Source organism: Astatotilapia calliptera, chromosome 11 (assembly GCF_964374335.1).
Source record: "Astatotilapia calliptera chromosome 11, fAstCal68.1, whole genome shotgun sequence".
Classification (NCBI taxonomy): Eukaryota; Metazoa; Chordata; class Actinopteri; order Cichliformes; family Cichlidae; genus Astatotilapia; species Astatotilapia calliptera.
This window is the reverse complement of record NC_137432.1, coordinates 19,584,826-19,604,275: the sequence shown is the minus strand read 5'-3', so window position 1 is coordinate 19,604,275 and position 19,450 is coordinate 19,584,826. Positions and strand designations below refer to the sequence as shown.

The 19,450-nt window shown below is 38.2% G+C and overlaps 3 protein-coding genes and 1 long non-coding RNA gene across 5 annotated transcripts in view; 1 reads left to right on the top strand and 3 right to left on the bottom strand.

The window, feature by feature from the left end:
- Nucleotides 1–373: 373 nt before the first annotated feature.
- On the bottom strand, nt 374–7,894 carry hcst (hematopoietic cell signal transducer). Of its 2 annotated transcripts, XM_026183880.2 has the most exons (6): nt 7,791–7,894; nt 6,928–6,999; nt 2,007–2,086; nt 1,803–1,823; nt 1,464–1,598; nt 374–1,238 (listed from the first exon to the last, which is right to left on the bottom strand). In XM_026183880.2, the coding sequence occupies exons 3-6, from the start codon at nt 2,059–2,061 to the stop codon at nt 1,195–1,197; spliced, it is 255 nt and encodes an 84-aa protein (XP_026039665.1). In that variant the 5' UTR covers nt 2,062–2,086; nt 6,928–6,999; nt 7,791–7,894; the 3' UTR covers nt 374–1,194. The 2 variants fall into 2 exon arrangements, with proteins under 2 accessions (XP_026039665.1, XP_026039664.1); XM_026183879.2 differs by lacking the exons at nt 6,928–6,999; nt 7,791–7,894 and adding an exon at nt 2,574–2,712.
- Nucleotides 7,777–14,645, top strand: nfkbid (nuclear factor of kappa light polypeptide gene enhancer in B-cells inhibitor, delta). Its single transcript, XM_026183871.2, has 12 exons — nt 7,777–8,096; nt 11,486–11,622; nt 11,720–11,753; nt 11,976–12,160; nt 12,248–12,417; nt 12,947–13,052; nt 13,142–13,288; nt 13,389–13,440; nt 13,523–13,680; nt 13,902–14,018; nt 14,162–14,326; nt 14,425–14,645. Exons 1-12 carry the CDS (start codon nt 7,928–7,930, stop codon nt 14,494–14,496), a joined length of 1,512 nt encoding a protein of 503 aa, XP_026039656.1. The 5' UTR covers nt 7,777–7,927; the 3' UTR covers nt 14,497–14,645.
- A 1,495-nt stretch (nt 14,646–16,140) lies between these two features.
- On the bottom strand, nt 16,141–18,683 carry LOC113031629 (uncharacterized). Its single transcript, XR_003273760.2, has 4 exons — nt 18,387–18,683; nt 17,562–17,597; nt 16,604–16,641; nt 16,141–16,500 (listed from the first exon to the last, which is right to left on the bottom strand). It is a non-coding gene; the product is annotated as an uncharacterized LOC113031629 (long non-coding RNA).
- Nucleotides 18,684–19,218: 535 nt separating this feature from the next.
- The window catches only part of LOC113031627 (FXYD domain-containing ion transport regulator 6-like), a 10,127-nt gene continuing 9,895 nt past the window's right edge, over nt 19,219–19,450 (bottom strand). The window contains exon 9 of the mRNA XM_026183876.2: nt 19,219–19,450. This exon is cut by the window's right edge and continues 10 nt beyond it. The gene's annotated coding sequence lies outside the window, so the exon portion shown is untranslated.

The window sequence follows — 19,450 nt, the reverse complement described above, 5'->3', positions numbered from 1 at the left end:
CTGTGTACTTGAGATCAGACACATAAGTAAAGAGATATGAAATCACTTTGGTTAGCATTTTTCATTCTGTGTTTGCCTGAAAGGACAAAGTGGAGCCATGTTAACCACACAGCGGAACCACGCTCCAAATCTAATCATGTCCTACATGTCTGAAATCTAATCAGGTCTTAAATGTCAGCTACAGAATGACCAAGTAGATGAAAGCGAGAAACAAACAGAAAGTAATGAGCAACCGAACAATCTGTGAAGCTATACAATGTAGAAGAACAAGACTAAGTTAACTGGCTAAAAACCATATAAATGTGTTCTGTGAACATGTCAGAAGATGAAATATTCCTCCATCTTTAAAAAAGAAAAACTTACCAGACACAAGAATGTTTTAGCTTTCTTTTATTAATGTGCTAAAGTGGACATTTTTTTAGCATTACTTTTTATACATTTTACAGTTTGTAAATATAATATGAACATTTGCACAACATCTCCATGTCCCGTTAAACTATTTCGATAGTTTGCATTAAATTAACATTAAATAACACTGCTGAAAAATATTAAAGGAAGATTTAAACCACACATCTGATGTCCGTGAATAAAATACTCAAGTTGGAATCCTTGTATATTATTTTTTGTAATCAAAATGCTGTAACAATGCTTTGAGGGCTGTTTATACAAAATCAGAGCAAAAATTAAAGTTAAGATTGCTCAAATGTTTCCTTGATCGTTTCTAACAGTGTATTTGAATGTTAACCATATGCAATTATTATTATCACACACAATTAATATTATTAAAATGCAGTACTATTGTAGGGTCCTTATTTTACAATAAACAGTACCTTGAGGCAACTGTTGCTGTGAAATGGTACTATAAAGATAAAACTGGACTGCCTTTTTCAAAGTCTCTACTAAATAAACTGAAACACATCTTATCTAACTTTGTAACATATTTAAAATCACAGTCCACATTGTATGAGTATGAAATCCCATTTATGAGACTCTTTTATTTATTTTTTGTAGTATGAATTAACAGGTTGAAGTCTAAGAAGTAAGATATAAAATGTGTAAAACAATGTGTTCAACTTAAAATGTAATAGTTAAAGATTTTTTTGTATAATTAATTTTCAGAGGAGATTTCTTTAAAAAAGGTAAACAGTTTTCTACAAGAAAGTTGAAAGTGTTTTCATGCACTGCACCATCCTTTTAGCTCTTGCAGTTGGCCCGGACATTCATATACACTTTGTGAGCTGTGAAGAAATCAGACAAGAGACAGCACAATGGAGAAAAGCTATTAGTTGAAAGTATACACTTGATGCTAAAATCACACATAACAGAAGAAGTCAGTTTGATGAATATAGTGAAAATATAGTTGAGAAACAGTCTTATAGGTGAATATGAAAGAAAAAAAGAAATCCAATGTGATAAAATAAAAGGGCTCCCAGGGACCGGCGAGCCCTTCACCGTCATCTTACCATTATCTATCTTTTGACGCCGAAAACTGGCACATCGGTATGTTACAACGACAATAATAAGGGTCAGCACCACATCTGCACAGATGATGCCTGCTATTGTTCCTGGCTCAATCCTGTAGCAAGACACTGTGCTGTCTGGTAAATACAAAAAGTGAGAAACAGACAGTTAGACAGAAATGGAGTGGGAAGAAAGAAAAAAACCCAAGAGAAAAACTGAGTCATCACGACTGGTTGCCTAGTTCTACATTTACTTTTATTTGTATTTTTTTTCTCAACATTAACATTCATTTTTTTTAAATGCATTTAGGAAGTTGACACATCATCTTTTTTGATACTTACCAGCAAGTGCTGGAGCAAGGCCTTAGAGAAAGAAAGGGAACAAAGAGGGATATGTTAGTTGAAACTTACTTTAAGTTCCTCTAACAAGTCAGTTAAGTTTCCGTTGTGCACAGCAGCTTGTGGTTTTACTTTCCTGTGTGAGACCACCTTCATTTTGAGTGTGTGTACAAAAAGAAAAGAGAAATACTATTAAATCATCCTTACTGAAAAAAAGACCAAATAGGACAACGGTGAGGAATTTGTTATTTGCCATCGCCATGAAGGTCAGCTCAGTTATGTTCTATCTGAAAGACAAGAAGAGACCAAACATTGTCCTATATTACATGTTCCAAAGATGTGGAGAATAAAGTTCATGTTACAGTATCCATTCTTCGAATTTTGATACATTTTAATTTTTGTATTAAGGACAGAACATCTGAAATGTCTCAGAACTGTAGGCTTGACCTCTTTTGTATACTCTACATCACAACGAGACATGATGGACTGTGTGGGTAGTTACAAAGCGATAGAGATAAAATTAGTAAATGAAAAATTCAGAAAATGTTAACATATGTCTAAATCATTACAATTATTAAAAAAAAACCCCAAAAAAACCTAAAAGATTTAGTTCAAGCAACTGCATTTCATATGCAAACATTTCCTGTTCACAACTTTATAAATCCAACCTTTCCTCGAATAATCTAACCGAATAAAAACATTCTGACAGATTAAATCTTTAAAATTAAAAATGATGATGAAGAGAAAGTAAATGGGAGTCCAAAAAAACCGTACCTTTGCTGGTTTGCTGATCTGCTTTCTGCTATCCAAAACATGGTGTGACTTGCTATTCGTTTTCTCCTCTGACATCTCTGACGTCAAACTTTCTAACTTCCTTTGGTGGGCTGAAGCACCGTCTGCAAGCTTGTCTCCACTACAGATTATTTAATAACAGCTGAGCTCTGACAGAGTGAATCTGTATTTAATGGAGTACAACATTGTTTCCAAAAAACCCACAATATATCCAATGTTGAAAGGAAGAATGTGGGAATCAGTTTTATTTATTTACTACAGTCCATTGCTGCTGTTAGCTGTTGTAGCTGCTGAATGTGGTTTTGGGTTTCTGTTTTTTTCAAATGTTGTTGCTGTCAGCGTTCACACTGACAGAAACTGTGGGTTGTTAAATGTCACCACTGCTGATGCTTACAACATAACTCTTGGCTACTCCTAAAATCCAGAAAAGAAAAAAGAAAAGAAAAGTTATATTTTATTTAATATGTATATAATCGTAAAATGATATTTCAGGATTCATTTGAATAACTAAACTGTAATAAATACATTTCACTGAAACCCTTCTTCCAGCAATTCAGATTTTGACTTTTGTAAAATTCTTTGTTTACACATTTTATCCAGTGGTTGCAAAATAAATCTTGTATTTTGTTCAGTGCGGTTTGACTTCGGTTTCGGTTCAGGTCAGCAATATTGCACTGCCACCTGCTATATTCTAGCTGTACAACAGCAGAGGGAGCTGCAGGCCTTCTCATAGAATAACCAAGCTCATCTGTTAGACCAAAGATCAATAAATAAGCAGAAAACATAAAGGAGAAATAGCAGGACTAAACACTTAAATTGAAGTAAAACAGTTAAAAGACCACAGAAAAATAAAGGTGCACATTGATGCACACATGGCTAGGACTGCTTTCTTGCTGTCTCTTCTGTAAACAAGCTTTGTAGCCACAAAAGCAGTGAATGTATAACCTGTGGGTGAGGTTAGTTACCTTATAGAGGATTGTGAAAAGCACAGAGTACTGCTTTTACCACATCTATAATGTTAGAAGGTGAAAAAAACACTTCCCTGTTTTATTTAATTTAGCATTACATTTCTTCATTGATATTTATTATTGGTCTGAAATTGGTACTTCCACTTTTTCCTTCTATTCTAATTAACATCCATCCATTCTCTTCTGCTTATCCAATTCATGGTTGATTTGAATGGGCAATTATCCAAATGATCCCAATGGGCAATTTGGAATCACCAATTAATCTAATCCAAGTAATTTCTAGATTTTGGACTGAGGAAACCAGAGTAACCAGAGTATGGGGGGAACATGCCAGCAGACTCAGAACCTTCTTGATGTGAAGCAACATATAATATAATAAAACAACATAGTTCAACATTTGAGTCTTAAAATACTTTGGGTTTGTTGGTTACTATTTTAGTAAAGCAATCCACTAGCCACTTCATTAGGTACACTTTACTAGTATCAGGTTGGACCTCCTTTTGCCTTCAGAAGTGCTCTAATTATTCATGACACTGATTCAACAAGCTAGAAACATTCCTGAGAGATTTTGGTCCATATTGACATGATAACATCACACGGTTGCTGCAGATTTTGTTAGCTGCAAATCCATAATGACCATTTGAGAAAAGTGAACTCATTCTCATGATCAATAAACTAGTTTGAGATCATTTATGCTTTGTGACATAGTGTATTTTCCTGCTCCAAGCAGCCATCAGAAGATGGGTACAGCAGTCATTAAGGTAAGCAAAAATACTCAGGTTATGCTGTGGTGTTTAAACAGTGTCTATGTGTGTGCCAAGAAAACAACCTCAGCATCATTACACCAACACCACCCACCAGAACGACTGATACAAAGCAGGATGGTGGTGACCCCGCCATCAAAATGTTGCAGCAGAAATCGCAGGCAATGTTTTTACAGTTTTCTGTTGTCCATGTTCGGTGAGCCTGTGTAACCTGTAGCCTCAGTTTCCTGTTCTTAGCTGTGTGAGTGGCACCCTGTGTGGTCTTCTGCTGTTGCAGCCCATCTGCTTTAAGATTCGACATGTGTGTTCAGAGATGCTCTTCTGTAGCTCAGTTGAAAACTGTTGTGATTTGATTTACTTTCGCCACTGACCTCTGGCATGAACAACACATGTTCACTACCACTCACTGGACATGTTCTTTTTTTGGACCATTCTCTGTAAACCCTAGAGATGGTTGTGTGGGAAAATCCCAGTGCATCAGCAGTTTCTGAAATACTCAGATCAGTCAGTATGGCACCAGCGACTGTGCCATAGTCAGCGTCATTTAAGTCACTTACCTTCCCCATTCTTATGCTCAGTATTAACTTCAGACAATCTTGACCATGTCCATGTCACTGAGTTGCTTTTGTGTGATTGGCTAATTTTGATATTTGTATTAATGAGCAGGTGATTTGGGTGTAACTAATATTGTGGCCACTGAGTGTATATCTATTATGCTTAGCATTAAAGATATTATTCAGCAAATTAACTACAGATTCTCATTATCCTTTAAATAGCCTCCTTAAGAAGAATACTGTTATTTGTAGACACTTATCTCTTCTGAATATGTGAAGATAAGGGGACATCAAAGAACTGCCATATCTTTGATGGTTACATAGTTACTGTGACTTAATCTAATAACATAAGTATGACTAAGAAAGTAAGTTAAAATCTTTAAAATCCCCATGACTTTAAATAGTTAAAAAAAATACTTTTAACATAATTTTGGAGCCCTGTAAATAGTTGCTACCAAAACATGAGAAGAAGTCCCCAGAGGTTGATTGTTTACCCTGAAAAGATTCTCTGAAGAATGATGCATAACTTTCTCTGAAAGAAGCTTATTAGTTTTCTTTCTTACTAGGAAAAGTGTAGCTGAGCGTGTGGCAGACCTGAGGTATTTCCAGTAGTTATGTGTACAGGTATACTGGCATTAGCAGAGCAAATGTGGGATGTAGAATATAGATCAAACCATCTGGAGAATTTACTGAGAGGTGGAGCCAGAACTCTCGGTTAGGCTTTGGGCTGGGCTGTGGATGACCACAGCCTGATATACTAAACACAGAAAACATCTTGTGTAGTTTCCCTTCTTTAATCTGCCCTTTCAAGTCTGAGTTGTTCCTTGAACTAAACAGAGCTTTCAGCAACAAAAAGTCATCAGGGTCCAGAGTCATCTAATAGAATGAAGACTAAACTTGGGACTGCTGCACAGACAGTTAAAGCTGGATGGGCTTATTGTTAAACTGTGTCCACTGTATGCATTAACTATGCCTACTGGATATAAACTAAACATCTGAAGATATATATCTATAGTATATAGATAAGTAAATATTTCCAACAAGGTATATATTTGTATTATAATCACTAGACGGTACAGTCCTTGTTCTTTGTATCTGACTTTCTTCCATTCATTGTTTTTGATCCTTTCTGCTTCTTTCTTCTTTTTCTAAATGGAAAAAACCTAAATCACAGAATTCTCACACATACAAGAGATGCAAAAGCTTGAAGTTTACCCATTACATTCATTTTCAGCTTGCCATTTACAGTTTTGGATCTGACTAGAGTAGGTCTGCATGATTCACAGATTAAAATAATCCTTATTTATGTTATCTTATTCCTTTACATATTTCATACTGCACTCCGAGGTTCAACCTTTGTCTTAAACTGGCTTTTTCACCTCTGTCTTCAAGGTCACCCTCTCTTTAAGCTGATTTTCTTCTGATTAGCTTCCCTTTGCATACAAAAGGTTTGAATAGCAAGTGAGCATGACTGCTGTATTTACAGACAATGATAATCATATTAAGGACGCCCACTCAGACTGAGAATAATACAGAAAACCACAGACTTCAGGACAGCCTGAAGACTGCACTTTTTGCTCAATTATTTGAGAATTGTTTAATATGAATTCCCACAATGGGAACATGTATGACAGGGCGAGCATTAGGGTCACTATAAGATTTTGTGATGAATGTACAGGTCACAAGCCCTAGTCCTGAATATATGGAAGTGTGTATTTAGTCCTCTTGGTAGGTTCATATCTGAGAGCATATTTACAGCAAGCACACAAATGGAATATCCAAACATTTCAAAAATAACTAAACCCACAGCTAAATATCTGATGAGACACATTTTTCCTTTAACATTGTTTAGTAGCACTTTTTCACAATTACACATTCTTTAAATATATATTCTAAACTCTTTTTTCCACTTGTTTACATCTTTCTGCATTATGATGTTGTTCAGCCTCTCTCTGTGTTGTCTGACAATTGTTTATGGAGAAAGTAGGCAAAAAAAAAAAACCCTAAACATATATATTAGTCATTTGGCAAAAAACAAAAAACAACTCACCACCAAGTTGGATGTTTTGATGTTGTTTTTCTCTTTAGGTGACACAGAGATTCCCGTAAGACTTTATCTATACTGGTAACAAAGATAAGAGAAAGATAATATGTTTACATGGAGTTTACATACAGTCCACAAAGAAGAGCTGGAAAGGAAGGTCTGGGCATCTCTATTGACACTGCGGGCAGCAGAATGGCAGAAAATTGATATTTTAAATCATAATAAATACCCTGTTCACTGTAAGCTGAGATCACATTTTTTGGCTATAAAAACAAACTTGATAGGAGTTCATTATCTTTAGAACTTTATATAAGTCATAATAACAGTAGGTTGAGATAACGTGTTACTATATTTCTTTAGTTTTCTATCAAACGTTGTTTTGCATCAGCGCAATGTTGAAAATTTCAGATCACTTATCTCTTTGCCAGTTACTACTTTAACATTTAGGCACTTGTACTTTTGCGATCACTTCCACGACCTTTTTGATTCCACACATCTAAAACTACCAACTTGAGATGAGCTTTTGAAACATGACATAAGTGTCATTATAAACTGTACTACAAAACAGTCAAGGAGTTCCAGCTTGTTTAGGCTTTCAGCGCAACGTAAAAACTAATGTATTTCGCCGTCACTCACTTTTGTCCTCAAAATGTACTTCAAGTATTAAAAGCGAACGTACTCTATAAGCAGAATGTCTGATTGTGTTTATTGTTAGCCTACTACGAGACTGGACAACCCATTACTCATTCCTGAGGCGGTTTAGTCGTTCAGCTGGTGCAGGGTGAAGTAATGGTAACCATTTATAAATAAACGCTCTTCTGTCCGAAACAGCGCCTAAATATAAACAACTCTTTATTCACTTGTCATACCTTTTGCTCGCATAACTCACAGCTCGTTCTCACACTTTTATTTTTTTCTTTTTTTTCTTTCTGCTTTTCACGCTTTGCCCTCCCTCCTCGTGCTCGAGGGCGTGACCACAGCTGGGGGTTGAGGGGAAAGGGACTGCATGCTCTGTGTGGAGCACTATCACAACAAGAAAACAAGCCAGACAGACTACAGCGTGGCAGAGCGTCAGAGATCCCTCGGTCATCCCTCATTGAAAAGGTTGGCGAGCAAGCGGACGATCTGTCGAAGACTTCACAGCAAAACAGTTTCTGACATGCACTTTGATAAATGTGAGTACGTTTGTGCTTTTGATGCGGCAGATTAGAAGCCTGATCGTGTGAATAGTTTGACTGTGATGAACGACACCGCTAACTCATTACTTTGTATGTTTTTCGGGTTTTTATATAGACAGGGATGGTGAAGCTGTTTCTCTTTTTTGTGTTGTGCGTGTTAGAGTTTAATTACAATGAGGTGTCATTTAAAAGCTTACGTCGACACAGACCTCCTATGTCATCAACAGGACAGGACACATCTGATAGGGTTTTCTATGAATTTTAATCGGGATGCTGCCTCCTAAACGTGGCAGGAATCGCTCTTTTTCAGCTCCTGGTGTGCTTTTATAGTCAGACTATGTTTGCCACGCTATGCCAATAGGGGGATGTGTTTTTGATATGAATAGAGTACAGTGAGTTCAGTCATTTCACTGGTGCTTTCATGCACTAGCCTTCCTCTTGGCTTGGTTTTTCATATATGACATCACAGTTCGGGTGAATCCAACAAGCAGGACATCATTTGGGGAAACCCTAATACACCTCCACCCATGCTAGTATGTTTTCATTTCCCCATTTTATGATTAGTGCCAGACAGGCAGGCTGTGTGACGTGACAGCATCTTGTTTGCTTAAGCTTATTTGTTTATGGTCTCCCTTAAAAAACAAGCAGAACGATTACATATTCAGCTCTGCTAAACCACAAAATGAGGAAACTGGCTGTATGCTTCTTTCTTTTCACCGAGCATAGAGCCAAAAGAGAAAGGTCGTCGGAATCCCCAACCGCCCACTCACATGACTCAATGTCCAGGGGTTTCCACAAAACCTATTTGAATATAGCACAGTCTAGCCCAGAGCTGCGTGGGGGTTAGATTAGTGTAAGCCCAAATGTATGTGCATGCGTGGGTCCCCCAGGCCATTTCCTGGCGTCTGGCAGCCTACAGGGCAACTTCGATCAACTGGTGGCATCTTTTCAGAGATACTTTTAAACAGAGAATATGCACTTATATTGCAGCATTACATCACCGGGCCAAAAGTGACATTTTGATATAAAGTTAAAATGAGTCAGGATTGAGTAACCTATAGTAACACCTTTTGAACTTGAAAATGAAACTTGCGGCCCTGAAATGTACAGACTGATGTCATGTATTCTCATTAAGTGACCTTTATTGTGTGCTGGGGGGGGGGCTGGCATATGACACACAGCACCATGAGCTTATTGTCAAGGACTGGTTTTTAAGTGGAAGTGAGATTATTGTTTCTTTTTTTCCTCCTTCTGCTTTGAGAAGAAGCGACACAGCTTGCCAACAGAGATCTACAATCTTTTCTTTCTTTTTTTTCTTTTTTCATCTCAGTGGTCGAATTTGCATTTTTTTTCCGGAAGCGCACACTCCGTGTGTTTGCTTTGGTGAACAGGGCTGTGTTGTCCCTGTAAGGCTTAATATTCATAAAGTAAAAGCTAACAAACAACAACAACAACAACAACACAAACCCCAAACAAAACAAAACAGAGACGTGACAAAAGAGCAGACTTCTTGTGCTCTACCTTCCAGACATGGTTCAATAGAAAGCACAAGGCAACTACACGTGTTGAGGTGACAAGCCTGTGACACACCAAGGCAGGAAGATGTGGTTTGCCATTGTGTAGCGTAACGGAGCGGTACTACAGGAAGATGTCATAGAAAATAAGCAGTGGTTATCCCATACTACAGCCTTTCTGATTAATCTGTCTGGTTTGCTTGGCCACATTATCTGTGTTCCTAATGGAGGAGGTTTTGCATAGCTTTGTCTTTTGTACCGCAGTTCCACAGACAGGGTGGAAATATCACTTTATCTTACACATGTGGGGTGAAGTTTTTGAGGAAACAACCTGTGTGGTCACAACATCTCAGCTGGAAACATCTGAATTCTGTTTTGTAATATTTGTTTCCTATTTTTCTGATTTCCTTTACCTGTTCAGTGGAAATGATACTTTAGTATCAGAAAGGGAAAACACACTCACTGCATAATGGACTTGATGTGAATGTATGTGAAAGGTGAGCGTGGAGAAAATGAGATGTGATGAGAGTTGTACAGCTTGTGATTCATTTGATAAATGAATCATAAGCTCACGACTCACTTTATATTTCTTATTCTGATGCTTTCATACCTTTTTAAGCTTCATTTATATCAGTGATAATTATATCATTAGGCTGGTTGACAGTTAACCCTCAACAAATCAAAGCCAAGTGGCACATAGACTCCATAGAGTACACAGTGAGAGTAAATCCACTTCTGCAGACATAAAAAGGCTGTCTGTGATCAGACTTCATTTATTCGTTTAAAGGTTTAACTTTTTGATAAGCTAAGTTTTAATGGCTGTAAACAAGTTTGTCCTTTTGTTGGAAAACATTTCAAATTGATATTTCCAGACATGAAACGCTCATTGCATTCATTCATTAGTGGATTAACAGAAAAAAAAAAAAGGCAGGTATTCAAGCGTTCTCTGCTTTCATTTTTCAAATCTCAAAATTTGCATCTTCACCCTATTTTAGATCTTTGTAAAGTAAGTCTGTAAGAAACAAGAAAAAGAAAATGTATCTTTGGCTGTAGAAAACCTTTCGATACTCCAAGACATTCTAGACGAAAGCAAACAAATGACTAGTGATGATTAAACATTGCCTCTGATATCGATTAAATGTCACCAGTATATAGTCATGTGATTAAAGAAGTAAAAAGGCAACAGATAGAGAACATGTATCTAAAATTTACATTTTGTTGTCATTTATGTACATTTGAATAAATTTAAAGACATGAATCACGCAGAAAAAAAGAAAAGAAAAGTACGCTCATGCCCATACACTTACCACACCTTAAAATCAGTGAAGTTGGAATCAGGTTCCAATCATTAGTCTCGCTTGTGTAACAAGTTGAACCTCTGGGTCTGTTGTTCTCATCTCCCTCCATTAGGCCAAGGTCTAAAGAGCTCTCTAATAGAGGTATCTAAACACAAAAAAAGGTTGTGGATCCCTGTAACTGGGATGAGATTTAAGAAGTCTCAAATTTGTCCTTAATTGCACCCTTCGCTAAATTGAGGCTACACGATTTGATGGTCCAAAAATGCTACCAAGGAATCACAGGGTCTGCAGGTGACTCTTCTGTTTGTGTCTAAGTGCATCTACAGAAACAAAGACATTCAAATTTGACCTGCATTTGGACACATATAGGCATAGCTAGGCAAACCTTTAGGATCATTATGGTGTATACAGCTGGTCACGGGGACAGTAGACAAGGAAGGAACCTCACACCAACTGTGAAGCAAGGTGGTTGGAATATCATGATTTGGGCTTGCTCAACCGCTCTAAGGACTGAGGAGGCTTGCCAGTAATATGTTGAAAAATTGAGCAATTTCCATATTACTTACTTTCCCAGCGCCAAAAGAGAAGCCGTGTTGCACACTGCCCACAGTGAAAAAACTCTTGGAGCAGAAGAGAAGACGCGAGACGTCCTCTGTGCCACCCTGCTGCCCGACAACCAGCACAAGTCCTGTTCCTCCAGCTACTGTTACAGTAAGCCAGCACATATAGTACCTGTGCATCTCATCAAATTTTACATTATCAGGATTTGATTGTTCACAGTTTTTCCTGCTTCTTCTTCTTTTTGCAGCAATTGCCTCCATCAGAACCATTTTCCTGTACAGGTAAGGACTGGGCAGCTTCTGTTAAAGACTAAATGCAAAACACTTTGGATGTGTAGGCATTAATAAGCATTTTTCTTATTAACACTGACCTCAACTATTGCAAAAACTATTGCAAATGATTGCAACACAGAGAGTAGAGAATCAACCAAAAGTATATCAGAGATCTTGTTATTTAAGTAATTTTATCTTTTCAGTGATAAAAAGAAGTTTTCTTCTTACTAGGTGCAGCAAGTAGCTACTCAGACATGGCAGTGAGCTATGAGCAGTGGGCCCCAGCTCCTGAGTCACTCAGTTTCTATGGCAACCAACCAGGAACCAGCTTTACCACAACCTACAGCCACACAATGACACCTGAATACACACAGCAACCAGTCCATCCATTTGTGGAAACAATGTCCCAGCCATATGTAAGTGTTAGCCTTTGTTTGCAGACTTTGCAAGTTTGATAATCCTATCTTGAGTTTGTTGAGTAAAATCTGCATTCCTTTGCACAGGACTGCCTGGGGGCTCTCTCAGATTCTTCCTGGTCACTTCTGGACCCAAGCCAGACCACACAGCTGACTTTCAGTTCAACAATGGATGCCACCAAGCTCGAGGAAGCCAGAATGCTGCTTAGCAGGATGGACTACAGCAGAACTACCTGCCAGGATGAAGACGGAGACACGTGAGTGATCATGAGTGTGTTAGCGGGGAGTGTTTGGTTTATACCGGCTATTGAGATTTAAAGCAGAGAATAAAAGTCAATTTGCCAGTGGGAAATGTGGACTGAGGTTTCAATTTTAAGTTCTAGCCTGCATTACAAACATTAAAATACAAGTAAGTGTTAATTCTTCTAGATATTTTGCAATGCAGTGCGTGTTCACTTTCTGGACCCACGCAAACCCCCGCTGATAACTTTATTGCGCTCTTTGAACACGAGTACACAATTTATTTACTTTCCTACAGTTTCGTTTTCAGTCGTGAGCTCAAAGTGAGAACCCATTTGGTAATCCTAGACAGATGAATAAAGAAAAAAAAACTAAATATGAAAATGAGTCAGCCACTCATGCTCAGTGACAATTACAATCTTACAAATTCTATTCCTTGTCACAAGTGAACTCGTGAGAGAAAATAGAGTGAAATTGGCTGTGGGGATTACCACAATTATGTAGTCTCATTCATAACTAATTTGTGATGTGTTCTTTCTCTATCAGCATCCTGCACATCTACACTGCCAAGGGACTGAGAGAGTGTGCCTATGCTGCTGCGGAGAGGCTGAGGGATGTAGGGAGACTTGATGCAAAAGAACACAAGGGAAAGGTATGAACAAAAAAAAAAACATCATTCAGTTTGATTGTTGTTGACATGGTCTCTTAAAATACATGTGTATACTACCTGTGCTTGTGCAGACTGCTTTACTGGTGGCAGTGACGGCAAACCAGGCAGACATTGTCCAAGATCTGCTGTCTTTGGGAGCGGACATCAACGCCTGTGACGTTAATGGACAAACTGCTCTTCATCTGGCTTCCCACTATGGATTCCCAGGGGTTCTGCGGGTAAAGCTACAGTAACTACTAAATGACTTTGGCATGACTTAAAAAACAAAACAAGCAAAGATAAGAGTGAGGAGATCTAATCAGCGATCTGTTTCTGCAGGCGATTCTGTCGAGCAGGCCGGCCGTCAACCTGGAGGCCCGCAATTTTGAAGGTAAAATAACATCTTTGCTTTTAGCTCCAACTCCAACATATTTACTGGAACCCCTAAAAGATATATATTTTCTTTGTCTCAGGGATGACCCCTCTGCACTGTGCAGCCATTTCTCACAGTGTCACGGTGAAGGCTTTGTCTACCAATGGGCATGCAGATGTTAATCTTCAGACCAAAGCTATGGAGAAGCTCTCCTGTGTGCAGATGCTACTTGGTGCAGGGGCATCCCTTCTCAGTCAGGTAGGTCAACTGTGAAGTTCAACACAGTAAGGCCTGTACTTCAAGGCAGAATTTTAAGCTACCTGGGGTTTTATCTAACCAAGATGTCGTCATGCTGCCAACCATTCCCCTCTTTGTTCTCTCTTTTGTTTTCTCCTTGTTGCTTGACGCTTTTTAGCGGTTCTAGTCTGACTTGTGGTTTCATTATGTCTCTCCCATTACTTCCAATTCTCCAATTCCAGGAAATCAAAAGTAACAAGACTGTGCTGCATTTGGCTGTGAAGGAGGGGAACATTGATCTGGTGCGTTATCTGCTGAGCATTCCCCTGCCGAACATGAAAGACTTTGTCAATATGAAAGTGAGTCCCACACTGACAAGAAACTCAGAGCAGAATTTTATGCATACACGTGTTTATGCGCAAATACATAATGTGTAAGCGTACAGCTATAGCTGTCTGTGAACAGTCCGAGTTATGCGGCTTTTATATTTTTCCCCCCACAGGCTCACGGCCACACAGCTTTACACATGGCAGCCGGTCTCCATGGTAACCTCCACCAGGAGGTGATCCTGCAGTTGCTGCTGAGCAAAGGAGCTGATCCCAGCATCCGCAATCTGGAGAATGACCAGCCAGCTCACCTGCTGCAGAGCGGCCTGCTGGGAGAACAGGTAATCACCCATATCTTCACTTTTTTTTTTTCTTTCTTTTTTTTGTGATTGACTTGATTTTTCAGTTTACTTATATTAATTTATCTCCTAACTTGTAGCTCAAGCTCATGCTGAAGAAACGAAGTGCTTCCTCTCGTCGACGTATCGTGTCCTTGCAGGACCAGGAATGACTCAGATAATTTGTAGTCCCATTTTGGAGGGAATATGTCTTTAAGATAGTTCCTCTGTTGAGAAGGGGGGTTTACGTTTTATTTTGATGACACTCTGGGAGTATCCAGCCTATATATTGATGAGTAAACAAGACTACTTTGGTATATAAATCTCCAAATGCTGTGTAATTCACATTGCAATAGACAAAGGATGCTTTAATTCTAAAGCTTCAAATTTGCTTGGTATTTAGTTTCTGTAAAACTGTAGTGTTTTATTTATTTACTACTCTTAGGCAGAAGTATTCCTCTGTGAGTGAAGGATTTCATTCCGAAATGTGATATCTCTGTGAAGACTTTTCCACGAAACGCTGTTGCTAGAAATCAGGCATGCATTTGAAAGTTTTTAAGTAACATATTTATTTTTTTTAACATTTTGCAATGAAACAACAGAACTACAAAACATTAGCATTAGTTATTGGAAAAAAAAAGTAGTAGTCGAAGGTGGAGTAATATTTATTTTTCTGTTAGGCTAAACTCCCGGTTTTATGTTGATTTCTGTGAAATCGTGAAAATAAGCTCCAGGACAATGTCCCTGAAAGACCTCTTGTTGTCTCAAATCCCCCTCGTTGAAATATTATCATAATGATACAGTGAGTGATGGTTGTCATATCAATCAGTATGTGTGCTTCATGTGTGTTTGGAATGAGAATAATCTGTTGTACGATTGAACCTCCTTTCTGTATGCATCATACATATTTGTGTAACCTCAGGTGCACTTTCCTTTGTGGAAAAGGAAACTTTAAGGGTAAAACCTCTATGTTTTTAAAAATGATTGTGACAGACAATATGTTTTTTTTTTTCTTTGTCGAAGAGGCATTACATGAGTAAGTGTGGTGACAAATTGTCTGACTGACTGTACTTTTTACTCATGAGTCATGAGTGCGAGGACGATAACAGTGCTTAAATTCCATCAGGTTCTTTTGATCTTCGGGGTACCCTTTGAACAGTCCCGTTTACATTCAGCTTCAGAAATTAGCAGCATGGAAAATACAGCAACACATAAGAAGCTTGCACTTTTGTTTACACTCACAGTATTTATTTTTCAAGGCCAATTTCAACCAACCTTCACTGCAATGACAGTGAAACTTAATCACAGATTAAATGAGTGTAATCTGAGTGACAAGTAAGCCTCTCACTTATGTGTCATCCTTTATATTAGACACGCTGTAAATTCCTGTAAAGCACAAAGGAAATCTCACAACAAAACCACATAACATTTCTCATGAACATGCTTTTCATTTGCTACACTCTTGCTTCACATGAGAATAATTTCTGACATTCTTATAACAAGAGTAGATGGGATCCATTTGAAAGTAGTCTCCCTTTTAGCCTTTACAGGGAATTGAATACTGTTGCTTTAGAACTGAATCAGCTCTGACTGTTATATTTGTAAAGGTAACCTCAAAATGAATGTTGACTTTTCATTTATTTCATTTTGCAAATTTTGATTTGTTATGATTCGGTTTTTCCATCGATTGGTTTACCAGCTGGATCTGCTGTTTGAAAGATCCTGCGCAGGAGAAAAAAAAAGGAATAAATCATAAAGACGAATGTTAAACTGGCTCAATGAATGCAGTTTCAATTGCTGTACACATGATGGACACATTTCTAATTTTGTAATCATGCTCTTGATTTTATTGTTTTATAACAGTAAAAGATGTAGAAGAGAAACCACACCCATTTCCTGTGTTTGATGTGAACATTGAGTGTCCTTGTCATTTCTTTTTCATCTTAAACACTACACAGAGTAATCTACAGACAGATGTTTTGCAGCTTTGCCAAATAATATGGGATGAGGTCAGGTTGTATAAGAAAACCCTGTTTATCAATCACCCATCAGAGGTATGTTATCCATAAGAGGAGTGGCCACCAACACAGCTGATCTACTTGTATCTATTTGCTAGCATGGGCTTCTGTTTTTGTTTTCAAGCTTGTGCTGTAATGCCTATACAGTTGGAGGAGGTACTGCAAAAGAAAAGGAAATAAGTCAGAGAGAATAATGGAAAAATAGCAAAGTTTTAGCGCACACAGTCACTCTAAACAGTTCCATCTAGATAAATGAAATTACCTTCTGTCTTTGGGATTTGAGTACCAGATGAGCTGGAACTGCAATTAGAAAAACAAAGGAGGAAATTAGTCAAGAGGTGACTTCAAAATTAAATTCATCAATAATTCCAATAAAAACATACTCGTGCGGTTCGAATACTGTGGCAACAACTTCAACTTGACGTGTTTCCATTATCGGGGTTGCAATATCAGGTAGATCTAGATGCAGTTGAAGCCACAGGCTTCTAAGTGTAACTATAGACCAATATGCAGCTTTTGCCCCATTTAAACAGCAGCTCTCGCCTTTCTTCCAGTCTTACTATACAAGCAGCATGCAACAATCTGAGAATCGACACTGCCCATTCACTACCAACACAGGAAGAGTGATGCGTCCATTCAGAAATGCTTACTATGCGCATGTGATTTGCCACATCTGTGTAATCTTATAAATGTGTTGGAAGTGTGTGTGCAAAGAGCAGAATAGGGGCATTTTGAGAAGAGGCATCCAGTGCAGGGATAGGGGGGGAGGAAATGTAGGATATATAAATATATTTTTTTTTTTATTTAAAAAAAGATGGCAAATTCATACAACATGCACAGGGGGGGATCATCTGCTAAACTCTTACTTGGATGAGGATTTTACACATTTTGTGAATTTTTTACCTGTTTGAGGAATGATAGATGAGTTACCAAAACAATATTTTTATATTGATATATGTTACAAAGCCTTTGCATTACATATATATTTTTACAGATATTTTAAAGTCTAAACTTACTCAGGGCTATTAATATGCCAGAGACAAACATAATGACAGCAAGGATAACCCCTGTTGTCCGCAATGTCTCATAATCTAAAAGGAACAAAAACCACACACGAAACACTTATAGGAATTTATTGTGTATTTAAAGAATGCTATCAGTAGAAATACAACACTCATTTGGCTTTGATCTTTGAAATGAATAAACAACATAAATCTTACCATATTCGAAGTCGCTTTGGTCTGGAAACACTGTTTCTGCAAAGAAAGAGTGTCAAGTTATAAACCACATTTTAAAAGTGTTTATTTGGCCACAACAGTAATGGGATCATTACAAAGCTTTTTAAATGCACTACAAGGGAAAGCAAGCTTTTCAGCTTCCCAGTGTGCAGAATTGGCTCCACAACTCCTCAGGAGTATTTTTCCCCCTTGACTGCAGCATCTTGGCTCAGCAGAAAAAATGGGTTAGAAGCCAGCAGCAGGATACAGAGGTGTCATCCCAGCAGCAGAGGATAAAAAGATCTTAAATTGAGTTAAACAAGAACTTGAAGTTAGGAAGATATTTAAAAAAAAAGATTAATAATAATAAACTAAAATAAGCAATTTAAGGAGTCCACCCCTCATCAACATAGTGACTTTTTAGAAACATAAACGAGCAAGCCCGTGCTAAGCAATTAAGATGTCTGGATGCCAATAATGCAGCTTGCATATTGCGGAACCCTCAGTTTCTCAGCAAGTGGCTGAGCAGACAGTTTTTCTTCCCACAGGTTTCCCCCTTCCACAAAATCCGAGAACTGTTTTAGAGAAGTACTTAATATTTGATCTGTCCATTCCAGCGGGGACATTTACTCAGGAACTCCCTGTGTTATGACACTCCGTGCATCAGCAGCTAAACTGTTTCCCACAACTCTAGCAAACAATGCAGCAATGGAACAGCATAAACATAGGTGTGAAAATGAAAGCAGTGATTTCAATTTGTTCCTGATCTGCAAAAGAACTTTTTGTACGCGTTTCATTTCAACAGGAAAAACAAACAAAGAAACAAACCTGTGGTGTCCATGGCTGCAGTGCAGAGGTGAAGATGAGCTCAGGTGCTGGTTTGCAGTGTTGGACTGGATGCGAAAAGTGGGAGCAGCATAGCACAGCAGGGAGAACAATAAACTCAGGCGGGTCCCTCTGGTGGTTATGGTGAAACACTGCATGCTAACCGAGTGGTGCAAAATGAAGAAAAAAAAAAAAAGGCAGCAGGGCTGCCCCACACTGTTAATGATCCAGCCAAAGTTAAAACAAATATCTAATTTTATAATTGGTAGGCTTGGTAATTATCCTGTCTTCTACTACCTGCTAAGGACCCCAGCCTTGTGTTGTGTCTAAGTTTGTGGTGGAGAGTTGCTGTTATTTTCTGAGTAGCATCATTTTGTTTCAGCAATCATATGTAACCGTTAACTTTCTGCTATAGAGTATATAAGCTTGCACGCATAAAACCCCAGCTCCTGCCTCACATTGTCTTTTGTGCAGTGCAGTCATCCCATTGCTGCAACTCCAGGGAGGAAAAAAAAAAAACAGCCTACATCTGCAGCTTTTATGTTCACTGAGGCTGGCAGACTCATACTGGTACAAAACCTGCCAATAAACAGCACTGAACACAGAAACAGGCAAAATTAAAGCCTTTTTTTCAAAAAGAAAAAGAAAAAACTCCAAAAGCTGCAAAACGCGGCATAAATCACTCTGCACACACTGCTGGTTGTTACTACTGCATGTGTAACTGAGCTGGCTGCAGTGTCAGCAGAATCAGGGGTGCGGTGTGGTACAGTACAGTTCACTGGTTTAAATTTGCAGTGGCGCCAAATTAAATAAACACGCATAAAAACGTAAAACATCGTGTCAAACATTTGCTTTATTATCCTGCATCGAAGTGAAAATCTCAAAAATACAAACGATAACAACACTATCGCCATCATATAATGTTGGCACAATATCTACTACCATGGAAAGGAGATAAAAACATAAAAAAGGAGAACTGTAACATTATGTAACTGTAGATAGCTTCATGTGTTCGTGGAAAGATTGTCTGCCGCTGACGTAGTATTTGCTGCCACCTAATGGCAACA

Coding starts and splice junctions, on each gene's coding strand:
- nfkbid (XM_026183871.2), top strand. CDS start 7,928: ATGCTCTGTGTGGAGCACTATCACAACAAGAAAACAAGCCAGACAGAC. Junction 12,418..12,946: donor CAGGATGAAGACGGAGACAC/GTGAGTGATCAT, acceptor TTTCTCTATCAG/CATCCTGCACATCTACACTG. Junction 13,053..13,141: donor CAAAAGAACACAAGGGAAAG/GTATGAACAAAA, acceptor GTGCTTGTGCAG/ACTGCTTTACTGGTGGCAGT.
- hcst (XM_026183880.2), bottom strand. CDS start 2,061: ATGGCGATGGCAAATAACAAATTCCTCACCGTTGTCCTATTTGGTCTT. Junction 1,824..2,006: donor CCTATTTGGTCTTTTTTTCA/GTAAGGATGATT, acceptor TCTTTCTCTAAG/GCCTTGCTCCAGCACTTGCT. Junction 1,599..1,802: donor CCTTGCTCCAGCACTTGCTG/GTAAGTATCAAA, acceptor TGTATTTACCAG/ACAGCACAGTGTCTTGCTAC.